Source organism: Engraulis encrasicolus, chromosome 9 (genome assembly GCF_034702125.1).
Source record: "Engraulis encrasicolus isolate BLACKSEA-1 chromosome 9, IST_EnEncr_1.0, whole genome shotgun sequence".
Lineage (NCBI taxonomy): Eukaryota > Metazoa > Chordata > Actinopteri > Clupeiformes > Engraulidae > Engraulis > Engraulis encrasicolus.
In genome coordinates this window covers 18593238-18611350 of record NC_085865.1, presented here as the reverse complement: position 1 = coordinate 18611350, position 18113 = coordinate 18593238, and the positions used below count along the sequence as shown (strand labels likewise).

At 42.2% G+C, this 18113-nt stretch overlaps 1 protein-coding gene across 1 annotated transcript in view; it reads left to right on the top strand.

The window, feature by feature from the left end:
* The first annotated feature begins 707 nt into the window (after nt 1–707).
* rttn (rotatin) overlaps nt 708–18113 on the top strand; it is a 98835-nt gene continuing 81429 nt past the window's right edge. The window contains exons 1-9 of the mRNA XM_063206697.1: nt 708–839; nt 7136–7323; nt 7457–7658; nt 7872–7949; nt 10573–10663; nt 11033–11147; nt 11847–11994; nt 13684–13849; nt 16415–16668. Coding sequence (XP_063062767.1) covers nt 809–839; nt 7136–7323; nt 7457–7658; nt 7872–7949; nt 10573–10663; nt 11033–11147; nt 11847–11994; nt 13684–13849; nt 16415–16668 — 1273 coding nt within the window. The 5' untranslated portion in view covers nt 708–808. The remainder of the gene's footprint in view (nt 840–7135; nt 7324–7456; nt 7659–7871; nt 7950–10572; nt 10664–11032; nt 11148–11846; nt 11995–13683; nt 13850–16414; nt 16669–18113) is intronic.

Genomic DNA, 18113 nt, shown 5'->3' with positions numbered 1-18113 from the left:
TTTGTACTTTTTAAGTACATTTTTAAATTAATACTTTTACTTGTACTTGAGTACATTTTGACCCAAGTACTTTACTCAATTACACCGGAACCTGGCCTGAGTACTGAGTAAAAAAAATTGACTGAGAGACAAAATGCCATGCACAATAATGCCACAATCCGCCAGAAATGAAAGATTGTGCAGGATGGCACACAGCATTTCCACTATTTTACTATCTTGTATCAATGTATTGGGTGATGGCTGGTGCCAAGCAAGAGATAGAGGTTATGGAGGACGATATTCAAGAAAAATAAACATGACATTCTCAAGAGGAAAGCTAATTAAAAGTAACTAAGTACTTTTTACTCAAATTACATTTTAAGTGAAGTACTTTTTACTTTTACTTGAGTAGATTTTTAGATAGGTACGTTTACTTGTACTTGAGTAGAATTTAGGCAAAGTAAAGATACTTTTACTTGAGTACACATTTTCTGTACTCTTTCCACCTCTGCCTAAAGGCAACTATTCAAGCACTCAGTAGCCTGACATGATCTCTAAAAAAGATCACTGCAGTCTTGAACAAATGATATATGTAACATTAAATAGGTGGATAGTTGTATTCTGAAACAAGTCTAAACGTCTCAATTTTTTCCCCCTAAATCCCACTAAACCTTTTGTTGACATGAAAACGTCAAGCGTCACGTGGTAAGTACGTCACATGTGTCAATGGCGCGGTTGTTGAAAACAAACCCGGGTACTTGGAAGTTGACCCAAGTAACTGATAAAGTGCATGGTTTAGTCACAGTTTTCATCAATTTGTAGAACCGCAATGGATTTGTCATCTATTATCAAGAAAATAGGTGAGTCAAGTGAAATGGAAACTTCTGGTGCTCGAAATTTCCATTCGTTACAACTTCAAGTGGACATGTTAGCCCGCTAACCTGCATAACAAGTTAACGACACGCAAAATCATTGTTTTGTGAACATAATGCCGTGTCTGTGTTGTGACTCATCATGTACAGCTTGCTCCACGTTGTTGTTTGGGTTTAACGTTGCGGTTGTTTTGCAAGGTCCTCATTCGAGTACAGTATTGCTAGCTCGAACATGACAGCTAGTTAGGGAAATATGAATTCTGCGTCCTCACCAACATAAAAGCACAGCAGGTCTTTGGTGTGGCGGAGACAATGCAATATGTCCTGCAGCATGATTGGTTTATTTTGCAGAATGTACTCCCTCCTATCATGCTTTGTAAACAACCACTGCACACAAACATACCAACTGCGTGCAAGTACACTACTACTGTATATTACCAAAAATATTCTTTCATCTGGCTTGACTCTCATATGAAATGAATTGCCATAGCCATTACTATCCATAGGGTTTAATATGATAGCTGTCCACGTTTAGCAGCGATTTCAGCTTCTAGTATTACTCATCTGGGAAGGCTGTCCATAATGGAGTGTTAATAAAGTCTGACCATTCTTCCAAAATTAGTTCTACATCATTGGTAAGGTCACACACTGCCAGTGTGGGACGTTAGGAATGAGTCATGCATCAACAAGTGCAATACAGTTGTGTAATGAACTGTTCATCCAATCAACCATCCAATGCTTTATATTGCACTTGATGATGTATGGCTTGGATGCAGCAGCTGCTTGGCCATGGAACCCATTCCATGAAGCTCATTGCCTACTGTTCTTGGGCTAATCTGAAGTTTGGAGCTCTGTGGCAATTGACTATGGAGAAAGTCGACCACATCTTTGCACTATGTGCCTCAGCATCCACTGACCCCGTTCCGTCAGTTTATGTTGCCTACCACTTCGCTGCAGAGTTGCTGTTGTTTCCAATGTGGAATATGTAGGAAGGTGGTTGACGTTTAAGGCCGTAACACAGTTAAAGGAGGAAGCCTATTCAAAATGTGTCCTGCGGTGTGACATCACTGGTGTGACATTTCTGTAAGATACAATAAAATGATTAATATTCTGCACAAACATACCCCCAATGCTCTTTCTTTTCCTTTAACCCCCACCCTACACACACACTACTACCCACCCGCACCCACACACGCCTATGCATCGTACAGGCAGACAACTGTGATTTCACTGCATGGTATCACTGTGTTACTTGTAATAATTGTGTGAGTGTGACAAATACATCTCCTGGTATCCTTATATCCTTGCATGATGCATGAAAAATAAGTAAGGATTGAGTAATTAACACAATGCCTAAGCATGTCACACCGCAGGACATGAAGTCACACCACAGGAAATTCACTGCACTGTGGCCATTTTAATCCTTTTGTATTGGTGACTGACCTCCGAGCTCATGCTAACTAGATATTGATATTGTGTTTAACCTTAATATGTGTTTTCACTCATAAAAAACTTTTTTTCCTTCCAAAAGAGCAGTCACACCACGGGACACCATAAATGAACCTTAGCATTGTGTGACAGAAACATTGCAATATGTAGACATAATAAGAGGTTAATAGTCACCTTAAACTTCCACACAACTCTCCAATAACTGAGGTACTGACTGGTTAGGAGCCTGTCTTTCAGACCCTTGTAGTTGGCCTTGCAGCTGCCCCTCCACAAACCTGACTTACATGTCACCCCGCAGGACGCAATTTGTGTTACGGAATTGAAATTGTAGTTAATATTACTGTATTGAGTTTTTTTCACTTTCATATTTTTAATATAAGGTTAATATTTCTGCAATCATGCCAAATGCTTTATAAATGATTCAAAATGTTGTTGGTTTATTTTATAGCTGTATATATTCCAGGTTATATTAATGTTACGGTCACACCACAGGACATTTGACATATAAACCTTTCCATAAATCTGAACAAAAATGTTTCTTCTCATCTAAGACTAATATGAAACATGATGTACCACATCTTCTTTCATTTACATTTGTTTTCAAGAGGAAAAAATATACATTTTGTAGGTTTTTAACTAATGTTACGTAAAAACAGGGCGTCAACCACCCAGGAGCGAGGACATTTCATGTTTGGATTTGTTGCACAATCTATGACAGTTCCACGCTGGAATTCGCTGAGCTCCTGAGAGAGGCCCTACTACAAGGGTCATAAAGACAGGCTCCTAACCAGTCAGTACCTCAGTTACTGGAGAGTGGTGTGGAAGTTTAAGGTGACTATTCACCTCTTAATATGTCTACATATTGCAATGTTTCTGTCACGCAATGCTTAGGTTCATTTTATGGTGTCCTGTGGTGTGACTGCTCTTATAGAAGGGGAAAAAAACATTGTTTTTTTTAAATAAATGACAACACATAAGATTAAACACAATATCCTTATCGAGTTAGCATGAGCTCAGAGGTCAGTCAGGTATACAAAAGTATTAAAATGGCCACAAGGCAGTGAATTTCCTGTGGTGTGACCTCATGTCCTGCGGTGTGACATGCTTATGCAATGTGTTACTCAATCCTTACTTGTTTTTCATGTATCATGCAAGGATACATGCAGTGAAATCACAGTTGTTTGCCTGTACAATGCATAGGCGTGTGTGGGTGGGAGTGGGGGCGCGGGTGGGTAGTAGTGTGTGTGTGTGGGGTTGGGGTTAAAGAAACATACAAACCCCAACTCCGATGAAGTTGGGACGTTTGGTAAACAGTGAATAAAATCAAAATGCTATCATTTTCAAAACATTCAATCTATTCATTAGATGGAGAATATAGGCGAGTACATCTATGCAAAAAAAAAAGACCTAACCCCAAAAAAATTGATACAAAAGGTTTTTCAACTGATGTTGTTACCTCTAAGTGTCCTTAATAACATACTGAAAATCTAGGAAAATCTGACTCCAGGAAAGGTGTCATTTTCAAGATCAAAGTTTTTAAAAATAAAGGTTACTACATGATAATTACATTGGCATGAACTAACATGTTTTCAGGATCTGTTTGTTTGGAGTGCTGTTTGGGTGGATAAAGACACTATTGCTATGATAATATCCATGTGCTGTTTGTCAGGGCACATCATCAGTGATGAATCATGGTGTCACTAGGTATTTTGGGTCTTTCAGCAGCTGAACTGAATAGACAGGAGCAACTACATGTGTAAGTAGAGGGCAAGGTGAAACGGTTGGTACTGGAGACAGACAATGTCCTGAAAGGACATAGGGCTTTAGCATAGCTTTCGGGTAAGCCAGAGTAGGGCCTGTTGTAGCTTCATAGGCAAGGGTCAGGGCCTTGTATTCAATTAGGGCATGAAAAAGAGGACATGGCTGGGAAACTGAGGCTATGTGGTCAGAGAATGATAGATGGTCATCGACAATGACACCTAGATTTCTTGTGGCCTTATTTGAGGCAACAGTAGCAGAATCCATATTGAGCTCGATATCATGGCAACCTAAATCTTTGGCTGGGATCACCAGCAGTGCATTTGGGCGAGGCTCAACTGAAGGTTGCATTCCTTCATACTTGTGGATAGTTCAGAGAGGCAAGCGGAAATGTGTGTGACCGTGGAGTCATCTGGCACAAAGTAACTGTGCTTCATCGGTGTAACAGTAGTATGAGAAGCTGTGAGAACAGATAACATGGCCCAGTGATGTGGTGTACATGGCAAATAGGAGTCCCAGCACCAGCCCTTAGGACACCTCTGTGGAGAGGCTATGATTTGAGGACAGCTGACCTTGCCCTTGATACATGCTAAGAATGACACCACCAAACTCAAAGAATGTCTGGAAAAACTTTATACACATAAAACTCAATTATTTATCTAAGAGAGATGTTAAATAATCATGTTTTGAAAAAAAAAATGCTAGCTGGTGTGTCTGCACAAAGATTTTTAGATTTACTACAAAACAAAAAGAGATGTCCATAATCTCTTCTGAAGATATCTTCTGGCTTACTAGAAACAAAATAAAAGAGTAATTTTGAGCTTGGCTTTTTCAGATTTTGAGGTTTTGCATTTTGAAATTTAATGCATATTTAATTAGATATAGTCCAATTACCATATTAAAACATAACATTTCAGAAAACTTGCAATACATTTTTTTCTCACAAATATGTGAGTAATCACCGGATTAAGTTTCATGGTGATATCGGCAAGCTAAATTTTTTGGCCTATTCACCTGGAGTGCCTCTTGACCCTTATAATAAGCCTATGGCAGCCATGTTGAAAAAACTAATTTCCCAAAGTCAGATTTTACTAGATTTTTAGTATGTCATTTAGCAGGTCCAATAGTAATAGAATCCATAAAAAAACCTTTTGTATCAATTTTTTTGGGGTTAAACCCTAAATGTACTCGCCTAATAGTGAAAAGACAACATATTAAGTGTTAAAACTGAGAAAAAATATTGTTTTGGGGGACATATGTACTCATTTCTAATTTGATAAATCCAACACGTCTCAAAAGAGTTGGGACGGGGACAATAAATGGCAGCAAATGTCAAGGAAGACTAAAAACAAAACAAAAGACAACACTTAACAGTTAAATACATTAACCGATGAGATGATTTTATATAAAAAACAGTGTTCATTCCTATCTTGGACATGATTTCACCAGCTTAAATGGTGGGTGTATTCCTTGTCATGTTTTGCAAAGTTTTCCTTTCTGTAGTGCTTGCAGTGTGACAGGTCTTGACCAAAAACCCACCATTTTATCACCTGCTGGTCCTTATGATGGAGCCAAACTGTTAAAACATAGTAGAGAATGCAATTTGACCTTACTATGTGGCAGTAATCGAAGATCTCCCTTCAAAATATAATGCATGAGTGGCTTTTCATGCTGTTTAAAACCCATTTATACAATTCAGCACTGTATTTAACTCTACAGATGAGTGAGAACATCTTAATGCACTACTGCACCCGCATGCCATCATGGAGGCTGACTTTTGAAGCTAGCACTAACACAAGTTGGATGGTCCATTTTTACTGTAGCACAGGATGTGCAATGCTCTATTATTGTCAAAAAGAATGGACTTCTACAACTTCTGCTGACTTCTATAAGCAAAGGACAGTTTCCCATGTCTTCTGGGTCTATTTCAAGTGAGCTCAGGTGCTTAGGAGAATGTTACACCCCTGTATCATTTTCATGCATTAAGCATTCTTAATATGGTCAATTTTCAATAGCTCTAGCACTCCAGGAATTAGAGTGAGACTACAGCCAATATATATTGCATGATGTCATGAACCTATACAATGATTTTATTAACAAAAATATGTCATATACACTCAATCGTGGTAAATCAAAGGGAATTCAAAAATGTATGTAATAACTATGGTAATTATTCCCTTTGCATCTTTAATTCTGAGTCACTCAGCCTCTCTGTGATGATCTTATACCTGGACACCTATATTGTTCGTCAGTACAATTCATTTTGAAATGTTCTTCTTTGTTGTTTTATCTTATTTGGATGTTTACTAAATTTCACTGATCCCCGTCCCATCTCTTTTGAGACGTGTTGGATTTATCAAATTAGAAGTGAGTACATATGTCCCCCAAAACAATATTTTTTCTCAGTTTTAGCACTTAATATGTTGTCTTTTCAGTATTCTCCATCTAATGAATAGATTGAATGTTTTGAAAATGATAGCATTTTGATTTTATTCACTGTTTACCAAACGTCCCAACTTCATCGGAGTTGGGGTTTGTAGTACAAAGTGCATGGGGGATATGTTTGTGCAGAAAATTAATAATTTTATTGTATCTTACAGAAATGTCACACCAAGAATGTCACACCGCAGGGCACATTTTCCCTAAAATGGCAAAAATTAGGCGAAATTCCACGGACCACTAAGAGCTTTATTTTTAATTTTTGTTTCCAATTTTTTCCATCATTTTTTTCAGGAATTGGAAAAGCTTCTTTTTTTTGCGTTACGCCCTTAAACGTCAACCACCCCAATACAGTCTGCATGCCTGCTTGTGTACTTCATGCACCTTTGGCCAGGCCAAGTGATTAGAACACATGAATCTGATCATTAGGATGGGCGAGCGAATACTTTGGGCAATATAGTGTATGTAATTCAGTGCGTGCTTAGAAATGCATTTTTTTGTGCTCTCTGTCTGTGTTGGACGTAGAGTAGGCTATATCAATGTAGACTGCTGCTGACTGACTTATTTCCAACATTGCGTGTTTCTTTGCTGTAATCTTCAGTAATACATGAGTAAAGAAATGTTGTTTTTCCCCCCAGGTCACTCCCTTGTGGAAATTAGAGTCCGAGCTCTGAAGAACATCAAGAGTAAACTGGACCATGGCCTCCTCTCTGTTCCCGATCTCGTCCAAGAGCGAGCCCTCTTTGTTTTTCTTCTGGAGTGGTTTAATTTCCCAGAGGTGCCCTTGCAAGAAGAGGTTCTTCAATTGCTCAGCACTTTATCCAAGGTAAGTTCTCATTTGTTTTTCGACTTCATCTCCATGTTTAACTAGTTTTAACGTTTGAGTGACTCTTCCCCATCAGTGGATATAGACAAGCTTGTAAGCGGTTGTCTGATTTGTGTGCTGTCTATCTCTAAAGCATCCAACAGGTGCCTCCATGCTTATGGATGTGGGAGCGGTGGAGTTTCTCACTCAGCTCTCGCCCAATGTGGAGAGGGAGCTGCAGGCCATCATTGATGGTGTCATTGATCAGCTGTTCCACCTCCGTGACGTGCCGATGACACCCAGCGCTCCAGCCGGCAGCTACGAGGAGCATTTCGCCTCTGCCGCCGTACAAATGGGTAGGAGAAACCCCCACAGTTAATCCCCTTTTTCTATCACTTTCTGCTGTTATTTAGACTAATCATTTGATTTTTTTCCAAATCATGACAAATCCTCCAAAGGCTTAGCTGTGCACACATTGAAGAGATAAACATTTAGCGGGGGTGTGTAGCGAGTAATTTCGCTCAGTTTGGATTTGATCTGAGATTTTTGTTATATTCTCACCCCCGCAGAGGAGGAGTGTCTGGCAAGAGGCTACTTCCACAGTAGCAGGCCCAACCCATTAGATATCCCCCCACAACGAGGAACAGGTATCCCACAGTTTATTTCCTAATGAAAAGCATGAATATTTCCGACTGATGTGTAGTGTAATGGTGTGTGTGTGTGTGTCTCTCTCTCTCTCTCTCTGTGTTTGTGTGTGTGTGTGTGTGTGTGTGTGTGTGTATACACTATATTATACTGTAACACAGTGGTCTCCAATTAACTTTTCCCAAGGGCCAAATAATGTAGAGCAAGCGAGGCCAGACACCCCCACCCCCCAAAACAAAATAAATAAATAAATAAAATAATAATAATAATAATAATAAAAATAAAAATAAATAATAGAAACACTGTTGAAATATTAAAATATTAGTATTAGCTGTTGCAATATAGTGCCAGGGAGGAATGTAAATAAAGACCAACTGTGGACAGGTTAACGAGAGAGAGAGAGAGAGAGAGAGAGAGAGAGAGAGCACGTTCAACTGCTGAATGCATGTTCAACTGCTGAACGTGCTCTCCAGCAGAGCCACTTCAGTCACGGCACGGAGGGAGGGAGGGGGAGAGAGATTTAGGCTACATGACAAGACCTAAAACAAATATAGGTCAATGTGCGCTAAAATCCCAATTCGATCGAGGAACAAAAGTCATTTCCTTAGCGATTCAATCTCATTGAACTCGTGCGCTGCATCTCACCTCTGCCTGAACAGAAAAGACGCAAGCCCATGCAACAGGTGGCACCCAGGCAGATGAAATAGTTAGTTTCCAGGAATGCTCGTCTATATATTTCTTTATTGCGGTCGTTTTCGAAAATCATATTAGTTTTCCTCCAACGCATTCCCGATGTATCATGCATTCTCTGCTCAACTGATCTCGCATAGGGGCCTAACGCGCCCCTACCAAACTACGGGGGAAAAATATCCTCCACATTTAGAATGGGCTACTACAGTACGCCAGCTAAAATGCAAAGAGGGTGATATCACAAATACACAAAAATAGTGCAGGGGAGGAGAATCGTCCAGATTTAACGGAGGACAGAGTGAGTGATCTAACTGCATAACTGAGCGCTCTTCTGGTTGAACAAAGGGAAACACGCTCATGAGCACCGTGCACCGTCGGGGCTGTCGGGGAGATGAGGTGGGCCATCAGGAATATTAAACCCTATTCTGCCTAACTACTAGCCTACGTATGTTTCCTGGACATTTCTGAAATTCGGGTTAGGGGTAGGGTGGAGCAAGGTAGCCTACTGTTCTCAGATGCTCCCGTGGCGCCTTCAGATCGGCTAAATTAGGAATGCGATACAGTTATACACGTGCGATACAGAAATACAGATACGGTCAGCCAGACCTTGAATATTACGAGTGCAAGACAAAGCAAAACTGATATAACAAAAACATACAATAGAAGCAAAGGAGAATCGTTTACATTTGCAAACAGAAGAGAGTTGAGAAAACTCTGCCGACTTGGCTTAAATAACTGTGCGCTTCGCGCCTCATGACTCTCCAGGTTTAATAGAAAGGGCGCGGCTCACCGCGGCGCGCAGGCTGCACCCAGCAACGTTGACCTTCAGGAATACTCAGCTAATCTTCTACCTGGCTCTATATTTCCAAGACATTTTAAAGGAACTGGTTTCGTTTTTGTCCTCCCTTCTTTTGGTAACGACTGTTCTCTGGAGCTTGAATTGCGTTAAGGTCTCTACATGTAGGCTACTACCTTGCATAAATGATACTTCCAAAATACGGGATAATTGTCATCCAAACTTCACATAAATGTGAGTAAACAAAAGACAACATGTATCTGGCCTGCTAAATACATAAAAATAGGGAAGGAGAGAATTGTCCTCATTTTCAACCAGAAGAGAGGAGAGTGCTTCGATACCGCACAATTGCGAATGGTCTGATGACCGAGGTAAACGCAATGATGAATAACGGCTTCTCTAGATGTCTAGGAGACAACAGATTGCACTTTACCATTTTCCCTCATTGTCAATGTCTGTCATGAGACTGTTATTATAAGATTTAACTGTTTGTGAATGCTTAGGAGAGATAACTGACGTTTTTGTGATCGAAAATCGCGCATGGCCACAAATAGGCGCATTTATGGTTTCATTTTTAAGGACCTCATGGCGGGCCAGAAATTTGCTGCCCGCGGGCCGCAGTTGGCCCGCGGGCCGTTGTTTGGAGACCAGTGCTGTAACACATTGTAAGTGTTTGAGGTACTATTAAAGGGGTATGCCACTATTTTGGGGCTTAATACAGTTAAAATCGTTGGCCAGGGTTTATAAAGGTGGTAAAGTGTCTTATTTTTCATGTTAAGCGTTGTCTTGCTTTAAGACAGGTTAAAAGAGGGAATATGTACAATGCTACACGGATACATTGACTTTCACTAGCTTAGCGACATATTCCCTCTTTTAACTTGTCTTAAAGCAAGACAACGGCTTCCATGAAAAATAAGACACTTTACCACCTTTGTAAACCCCAGCCAACGATTTTAACTGTATTAAGCCCCAAAATAGTGGCATACCCCTTTAATGTTTGATGATGTTCCTTTTGTCTAACAAAATGTGGGGAGATAATGGTTTGGAGTATCAGTGCCTTTTGTGTAATATGAACGAATTATTCTCATTTCACTATGGTATTGCTTGTGTTTTGTTTCCCCCTAAAAACCGTGAAACAGCAAGCAAATCGGTCAGGTGCCTGAAGTTTTCGGTGTTTCCCTGGCTGTCTCTAACGCCCACTGACAGACACATCTGGTCATCAAACGAGAGGTGAATACATTTTGCTCTCCTGCACGAGACGTCCCGCCATGACATGAGGATGGTTTTCCTTAATTCATTCGCTTGGGTGAATGTGGATAATTGATGCTGCACTGCTGAATCCATGTGGGAGTCAGACGCTGAGGCCCCCTGTCAGAATTGCTACACTATTACACCTATTGCAAATCCTTGCTCCCAATTATTAGTACAGTACCGTTGCAACTGCGTACTACTGCGACCACTGCCATTAAGGCTCCTGTTATGTGGGCTTTGTGTTACTTACTACTGTCTCATATACTATGACTAATAGTCTTTTCATTGTTGCTTGCTTCTACTGTAGTGTACTTTGTGATACCAAATGCATTCTTTCCCTCCCTGCAGTTCCTTAAGAAGCAATGATCCCACTTTGGTACGCACCACTTGTGAGCTTCTCCGAGATGTCATCATGCAGGACTTTCCCGCCGAGATATTCTTGCAGCGTCCCAGCATAGTGCAGGTAGGCCTGTGTGTGGTCTCAGTGCCATGATGATGAGGAGGAGGAGGAGGAGGAGGAGGAGGGGGAGGGGGACTATCACCAATATTTTGATTATTACCAAGAATTTCATGAGGCAACTTCATGTCTCTGTTCTTTTTGTCTGTGTTAGGCCTCTTGGTCTGTTGCCCATTGGCATCACAACAAGTTGTCATCAATTTTTACTTTGCAGTTCATTTGCACACGGCAAATAACTTACATTTTGTGTTTATAATGCATGTTGTTGTGTGTTTTTGTTATCCCCCCTTTGGTCGATATAGCCAATTAGTAGAATTGGATTGCTTTAGTTTAAAACCATGACTTCAGTAACGCCACAGGGCAGTGCATTTGAACTGAGCACAAATTACATCCTTGATAATTTAATTTCACCTGGCCTTTTATTTAGTGTGTGCAATGTTATTTACGACTGCCATTGGTTACAGCCCACCAGCCTATTTCTTTTCTTTCTTTCCACCCTGTCCGTTTTTTGCGTAATTGTTATTTTGAACACAGAAGGTGCATTTGTTGTGCATAATTGTGTTAAGCTCAGCAACTTCGATGTTGGAACACTCCGAGGCTGTGACATCACCTTGAGCCCCCCTCATTTGATTTTTTTTCCTCTTCTTTTCTGTTCTTTCCCCCTTTTTTCTCTTCTCTCCGGCTCCTGGCTCTGTCTCTCCCCAGAGCCTGCTGTCGCTGCTGAGCCTGAGTGCGGAGAGTGAGGCGAGCTACCTGACTCTCCAGGCGCTGGGCTGTCTGCAGCAGCTCTGCTCCAGCTTAAGGAGCCGCCTGCGCTTCCACAGAGACCCGGGCTTCTGCTCAGCCAAGCAAGGTACATCCAGCTGTCCGCCAGGCTCCTCTCCTCACTCCTCCTTACATCCTTCTTACATGCTCTCAGACACCGCCACTCACTCTCACTTTCTTTATCTCTTTCTTTCTCACTTTCTCTATGCCTTTCTCTCTCTTTTTCTGCCTCTTTTTCTCTGTCTCTTTCTCTCTCACTCTCTCTCTCTCACACACACACACACACACACACACACACACACACACACACACACACACACACACACACACACACACACACACACACACACACACACACACACACACACACACACACACACACACCTCTATCCTATCCTGTGCTGTCAATTCTGTCAATCTATCTCTATGAATTAATGAATTCATCTATCTAGTCTTATGCCTCCATCTCATGCCTGTCTTGTCTGTCTGTCTTTCTGTCTTCCTATTTACTTGATCATCTAACTTTCTCTTTCTCTCGCTTTCACTCTCATGTTTGCTCTCGTAAGCATAAGCCTGCCCTTGCATTTTCCTGTGAAAAGGCTGTTTTGCCATATTTAATTCATAAGGAAAAATTATAATTCATAAATAAATACATTTTCTTCTTCAACAATATCCCTTTCCTGGGATATTAAAGAATGGTCTCACTTTGATAATGTCAAAAAGTTGACGGAAACTCATTCTGTCAGCATTGTTCTTGCCCTACTCTGGGGAGCATAAGACGAAATGGAGGCTGACAGAGTCTTCTAGGTTTTTTAGATAAATAAAGATGTGTACTAAATACACAAGCTAGACAAAACACTGAAATATAATCTCGGGTGGTTTTAAGTTTTGGGGAAACGGAACAAAAGATTGCTGGGTTTATGTAGACTTGTTTAATGGAACATGTAAGTGAAGTGAAGTGAAAGACCATCTGGGAAACTCCAACTCCCATTGTCATTGTGACACAGCACTCCACAGCACACAAGTGTTCACTGCACACTGCACACAACAAAATTGCATTCATGCCTCACCCGCGCAAGGGGGGCAGCCCCCAATGGCCCCCCAATTTATCAGTGCGGCAGGACGATACCATGCTCAGAGTACCTCAGTCATGGAGGAGGATGGGGGAGAACTGGCAACCTTTGGGATACAAGTCTGACGCCCTAACCGCTTACACATGACTGCCCATATGTGGCATACATCAGAGAAAACAATGGAGGAAGATGCCTAGTGAACTGTTCACGCCTCCCACCACCTCCACTTCACAGCCCCAGCAGGGTTTGTAGGGTTACAGGGGGTCGAACCCCCCTACTGTCTCGGCGTATTAGATGACCTCCCCCCTGACTGTTCAGCGTGTGATCTCCATGCCATAAAACATTCTGGTCGCCCATGACAGAAAGCCAAGCTAAGAGTTGCTGAACTTAACAAAATAAAAGCTCGACACAATGGGCGTGAGGGGATGCATTCCAAGACAGAATGCAGAAAAATGTGTTGATATGGCCGTTAAAGGAAATGGTCTTCTTAGCCTGAGAGCAATAATAGTATCAGCCTGGCGGTAATAACTGAAAAAATATGAGTACGGGATTTGATAGGATCTTCTATACTGCTGTTATCCTTCCATTTAACTGCCTTTGTATCTTCCCATTTAACTTCTCTTTATCCCACTTGAGCCCCTCGGATTAAACATATCTAAACATATTTGCTGTGCTGTGCTCTGCTGTACTTTTGTTTTTATTAGATTCTATCTCCCAGAATTCCTCAGTGTCGTATGCCCAGGAAGCAAGAGGATCGCAGCACTCTGTGGCCTCGTCAGTGGACGGCTGTTCGCCTCGGCCGTCGGTGGTGGGTCGCACCGGCCAGAGACTGCGGGGAGACGGCCAGGATGGAGACGCGGCCTCCTCAAGGTAGCAGTGCGTCAACCCTGCTGTATGCCGCAGAATAGAATGACCTCAATATTCCACAGACACCATAGTCTAGAGCAGAGGTGGGCAAACTCAGGCTCGGGGGTCACATGCGGCCCACTGAGCCATTTCATGTGACCCCCTGAGCCTATACAAAAAGACGACTTTTGAATCCAAATTAATACAGTCATTCAAGACAGGGGTCTTTTGAACTTAAAGGTATCTGTACACTGTGTAAGATTTTTAGTTGTTTATTTCCAGAATTCATGCTACCCATTCACTAATGTTACCTTTTTCATGAATACTTACCACCACCATCAAATTCTAAGTATTAATTATGACTGGAAAAGTGGCAATTTTTATACATGAAAAGGGGGATCTTCTCCATGGTCCGCCATTTTGAATTTCCAGAAATAGCCATTTTAGCTGCAAAAATGACTGTACTTGGGCCATACTAGAAAAAATAAGTTCATTACTTAGTAAACGTTCATGAAAAGATCAAATTTGGCAATAGGAAACCCAGTTTCATTGAGCAGCATAGTTACAGTACCTTTTTTGACCATTTCCTGCACAGTGTACCTTTTAAGATTGATCAAGTAGATGTAAATGTAAATGTAGTAAATGTAATTTGCAGGAATGGCACAGCTGACACGTTATGTCCGCTTACACTATTTCTTACTATTGGCACGGGCAAGTTGCCTGCTGTGACATCTGGCCCTTCGGTCAAAAATCTACACCCAATGTGGCCCCTTGGGCCAAAATACTTGCCCACCCCTGGTCTAGAGTTTGTGTCTAAACTCAATTTTGACAAAATATGTACAGTACTGCACTTTGTCTTTGTAGGGCAGTATACTTTTTTTAGGGCTTCCATGCTTTCAATGCAAAGTACAGTATATTATAGCTCCCTGACTCTAATTCTATACATTACATTACATTGCATTTGGCAGACGCTTTATAACCAAAGCGACTTTCAAAAGAGGACATAATCAAGCCAACATCAAATCAAATACAAAGTGCACAGGAGATATACAGAACAACAAGTGCAGTTGCAAAGAGGGGTTAGTTTTTTATTATTATTATTATTATTATTTTTTTATATATATATAAAGAGTAAATAACGAGTACACACACACACAAACACACACTCACAAACTAAACTAAACTAAACATCATGTCAGGAGTCTGCCCTGGGGCAAGGCCAGTTCAAGCATTAGTCTAGTAGATTCTCTCAAAAGAGGAATGTCTTTAGTTGTTTCTTGAAGGCTGCAAGAGATGTGCTTAGTCTTGCTGCCTCTGGGAGACTGTTCCACCACTTGGGTACCACAACAGAGAACAATCTTGACTGGGAGTACCTAGAGCGACTGGATGGCAGAGCCAGACGGCTTGTGCTGGATGAGCGCAGTTCTCTTCCAGTAACATAAGGCGTTAGTAGGTCCTTCAGATAAGCTGGGGCCGTTCCTGTGATGGTTTTGTAGGCAAGGGTCAATGCCTTGTGCTTGATCCGGGCGGCGATCGGTAACCAGTGCAACTCAATAAATAGAGGAGTAACATATACAGTATGTTTTGTATTTCTTTTCTTTATTGGGTGGCCAATTCCTGTGGTAAAAGAAGAGCAGAGAATTGGCAGGTTGGCCAGAAACTTGACCGTGAAATCCAATGTAGCGTCAGAAGCAGTTTGGGCAGGCCCATACTAACAAGCTACTTAATTATGTGACAACCAAGTTGTAAACACCCTCTTTACACAAAACACACACGCACACGTACACACCCGTACTAGTGAGCACTTTCCTTCTGACAGTTTATGCTAATTTACAGTCCTCAAAGCCAAGTGTTGTTGTAGCAGCTTTGTTACACTTCTCATCTGATTTGTGTGCCAGAGAGGCTGGAACAACAAGGCAGCGTAGAGCAGCAACAGTAGCACATTAACAACAACACCACATGCTGTTCAGCAACACTTAAACTACTTTACGACTTTGATTCCCAAACCCTTGTTTTATGCACACCACCACCACTCCCGAGTCCCATGTACCCTCTCTCTAAAGTTCGTTTGGCGTAAAAGCCTCGGCTAAGTATGCGAGTAAATTTTAAAATCTCCTCCGTTTTATATTTCTCCATGGCCCCCCATGTGGTTCGAAGCTATGGGCTTTTTTTTTCCGCTAGTACCAGCAGCAGAGTTACTACATGAGGCTCCTTCGCTTTATCGACTGAATTAATTTCATTCGCAGGCCAGTTCATTGAGAACCTCCAAAACCTGAACCCTCCATGGAAGAGACTTATTACCTAACGTCTCGTATGGCCTTACATCACAATCTGCTGCACCACTTTAAAGTCAAAGTCAGCGTTATATTTTTCCATTTCTTCCCATGTACTAGACATAGAATTGAAATGACTTTTCTCACTGTCCCATGCATAGACAACAAGTGTTGTCCAACAAGTGTACTAAACAACATTTATTCCTACCCATCAAAGTTATTACAAGTGTAACAAAGACATTATAAGTGTGCGGTCAAGTACAATCCCAACACACCCTCTTCGTCTGTATTCCATTCTCCCCCTTTGTGTTGGCAGCGGCAGTGGAGGGTCTCAGGGAGGAGCAGGAGCAGCAGCAGCAACAGGAGGAGGAGGAGGAGGAGGAGGAGGGGGTGGTGGCCCCGCCACAGTAGTGGCCCCCAGGCCCCCTCCACCTCCCTCCCCCCTGGCCGTGGCGCAGCTGGAGGCTCCGGAGCTGGAGACCCAGGAGGAGGCGCTGCAGGTGCAGCAGTGGAGCCTGGCCCAGTTCAGCGTGGCAGCCCTGGAGCACGCACTGCCACTCCTCAGGACCGGTGAGGACAGCCAAGGGGGGGAGCAAGGGGAGGGAGTAGGGGGGTTGAGGATGGGGATAAAGATGCAAGGGAGTGAGGGACAGTGGCTGGATTGGTTTGTTTTGGGGATGTTGGTGCACATGCTACCACTTCGGCTACACTCAGGAGGAGTGAGGAGATCCAAGGGGGGAACAGGGGAGGGAGTGGGGGGTTGAAGACAGGGACTGATTATGACTCCATGGGCCCCTGGCCAGAGATTAAGAAAGGCCCCCCTCCATGGCATCATGAGGTTCCAAAAGATTTTGGGTTTAGTGAAGATGTCTGATAGCCTTTCGTTGCTAGGGGATTGTCCTCCGAGAAAATATGAAAATACAGTAGTTTAAAGTGCAGTTTTTACGCAGTAAGAGAACACAAATATATGCCAATAATGGAAGTAGCATTAAAGGAGAAGTCCAGTTTTTTGAACATTAAGGCCATTTTCTGAGTGGTCTGGAATGTTTTAGAGTCCCCCTCACCGTTTATTTCATGTTTGCTGCAGTCTCTGTTATTTGGCTGATTTGGATTTGATCTCAACCAGCTTTAGAATGGCCGTCTATGAGCACCTGCAACTTTGTTCTTAAAATCACCTCAAACATTTGTTTTCGAAAGTCTACAGCTCACAAAGTGGTTAGGGGTATTCACTAGCAATCCCTAACAAGTTTCAAGGCGAAATACGGCTTCTGTCATTTTTTATTTGCCATTTTGTGAAAGAAAGTGAAACTGAAAGTGAAACTTAATTTACAAATTGCTACATAAAACACACATAAAACATGAGAGATGCCATATTTCGCTGCAAAAATTGTTAAGGAACACCAGTGAATACTGCTGAACACTTGCTGAGTTGGATATTCTTGAAAACAAATGTCAAAGGTGATTTTAAGAACAGAGTTGCAGGTGCCCATAGACGGCCATTCTAAAGCTGGTTGAGATCAAATCCAAATCAGCCAAATAACAGAGACTGCAGCAATCATGAAATAAACGGTGAGGGGGACTCTAAAACATTACAGACCACTCAGAAAATGGCCTTAATGTTCAAAAAACTGGACTTCTCCTTTAACAGCAAAATAGCAATTTTTGTAGCATTGAGGCTTGGGCTTCAGGGCCCCCTTGGCTCTTGGGGCCCCTGGGCCTGGGCCTGGTAGGCCTGTGCGGTAATCTGTCCTTGTTTGAGGAGGGGAAAGTATACAGGGAGTGAGGGACAGAGCCTGGCTTAGTTTTGGGGATATTGGAGCACATGCTGCTACCACTTCCAGTAGATTCAGGAGGAGTGAGGAGGCGCCTGGGAGAAGTAGAGGCGGGGGAGAATGGGGAGGGAGAGGTGGAGGAGAGCAGATGAGTGGGGAGGAATGGAGGGAGGGTGGTGTCTTACGGTTAGGAGCCACAGAACAAACACTTGGACATGGACATAGATAGACATTTACAACAGT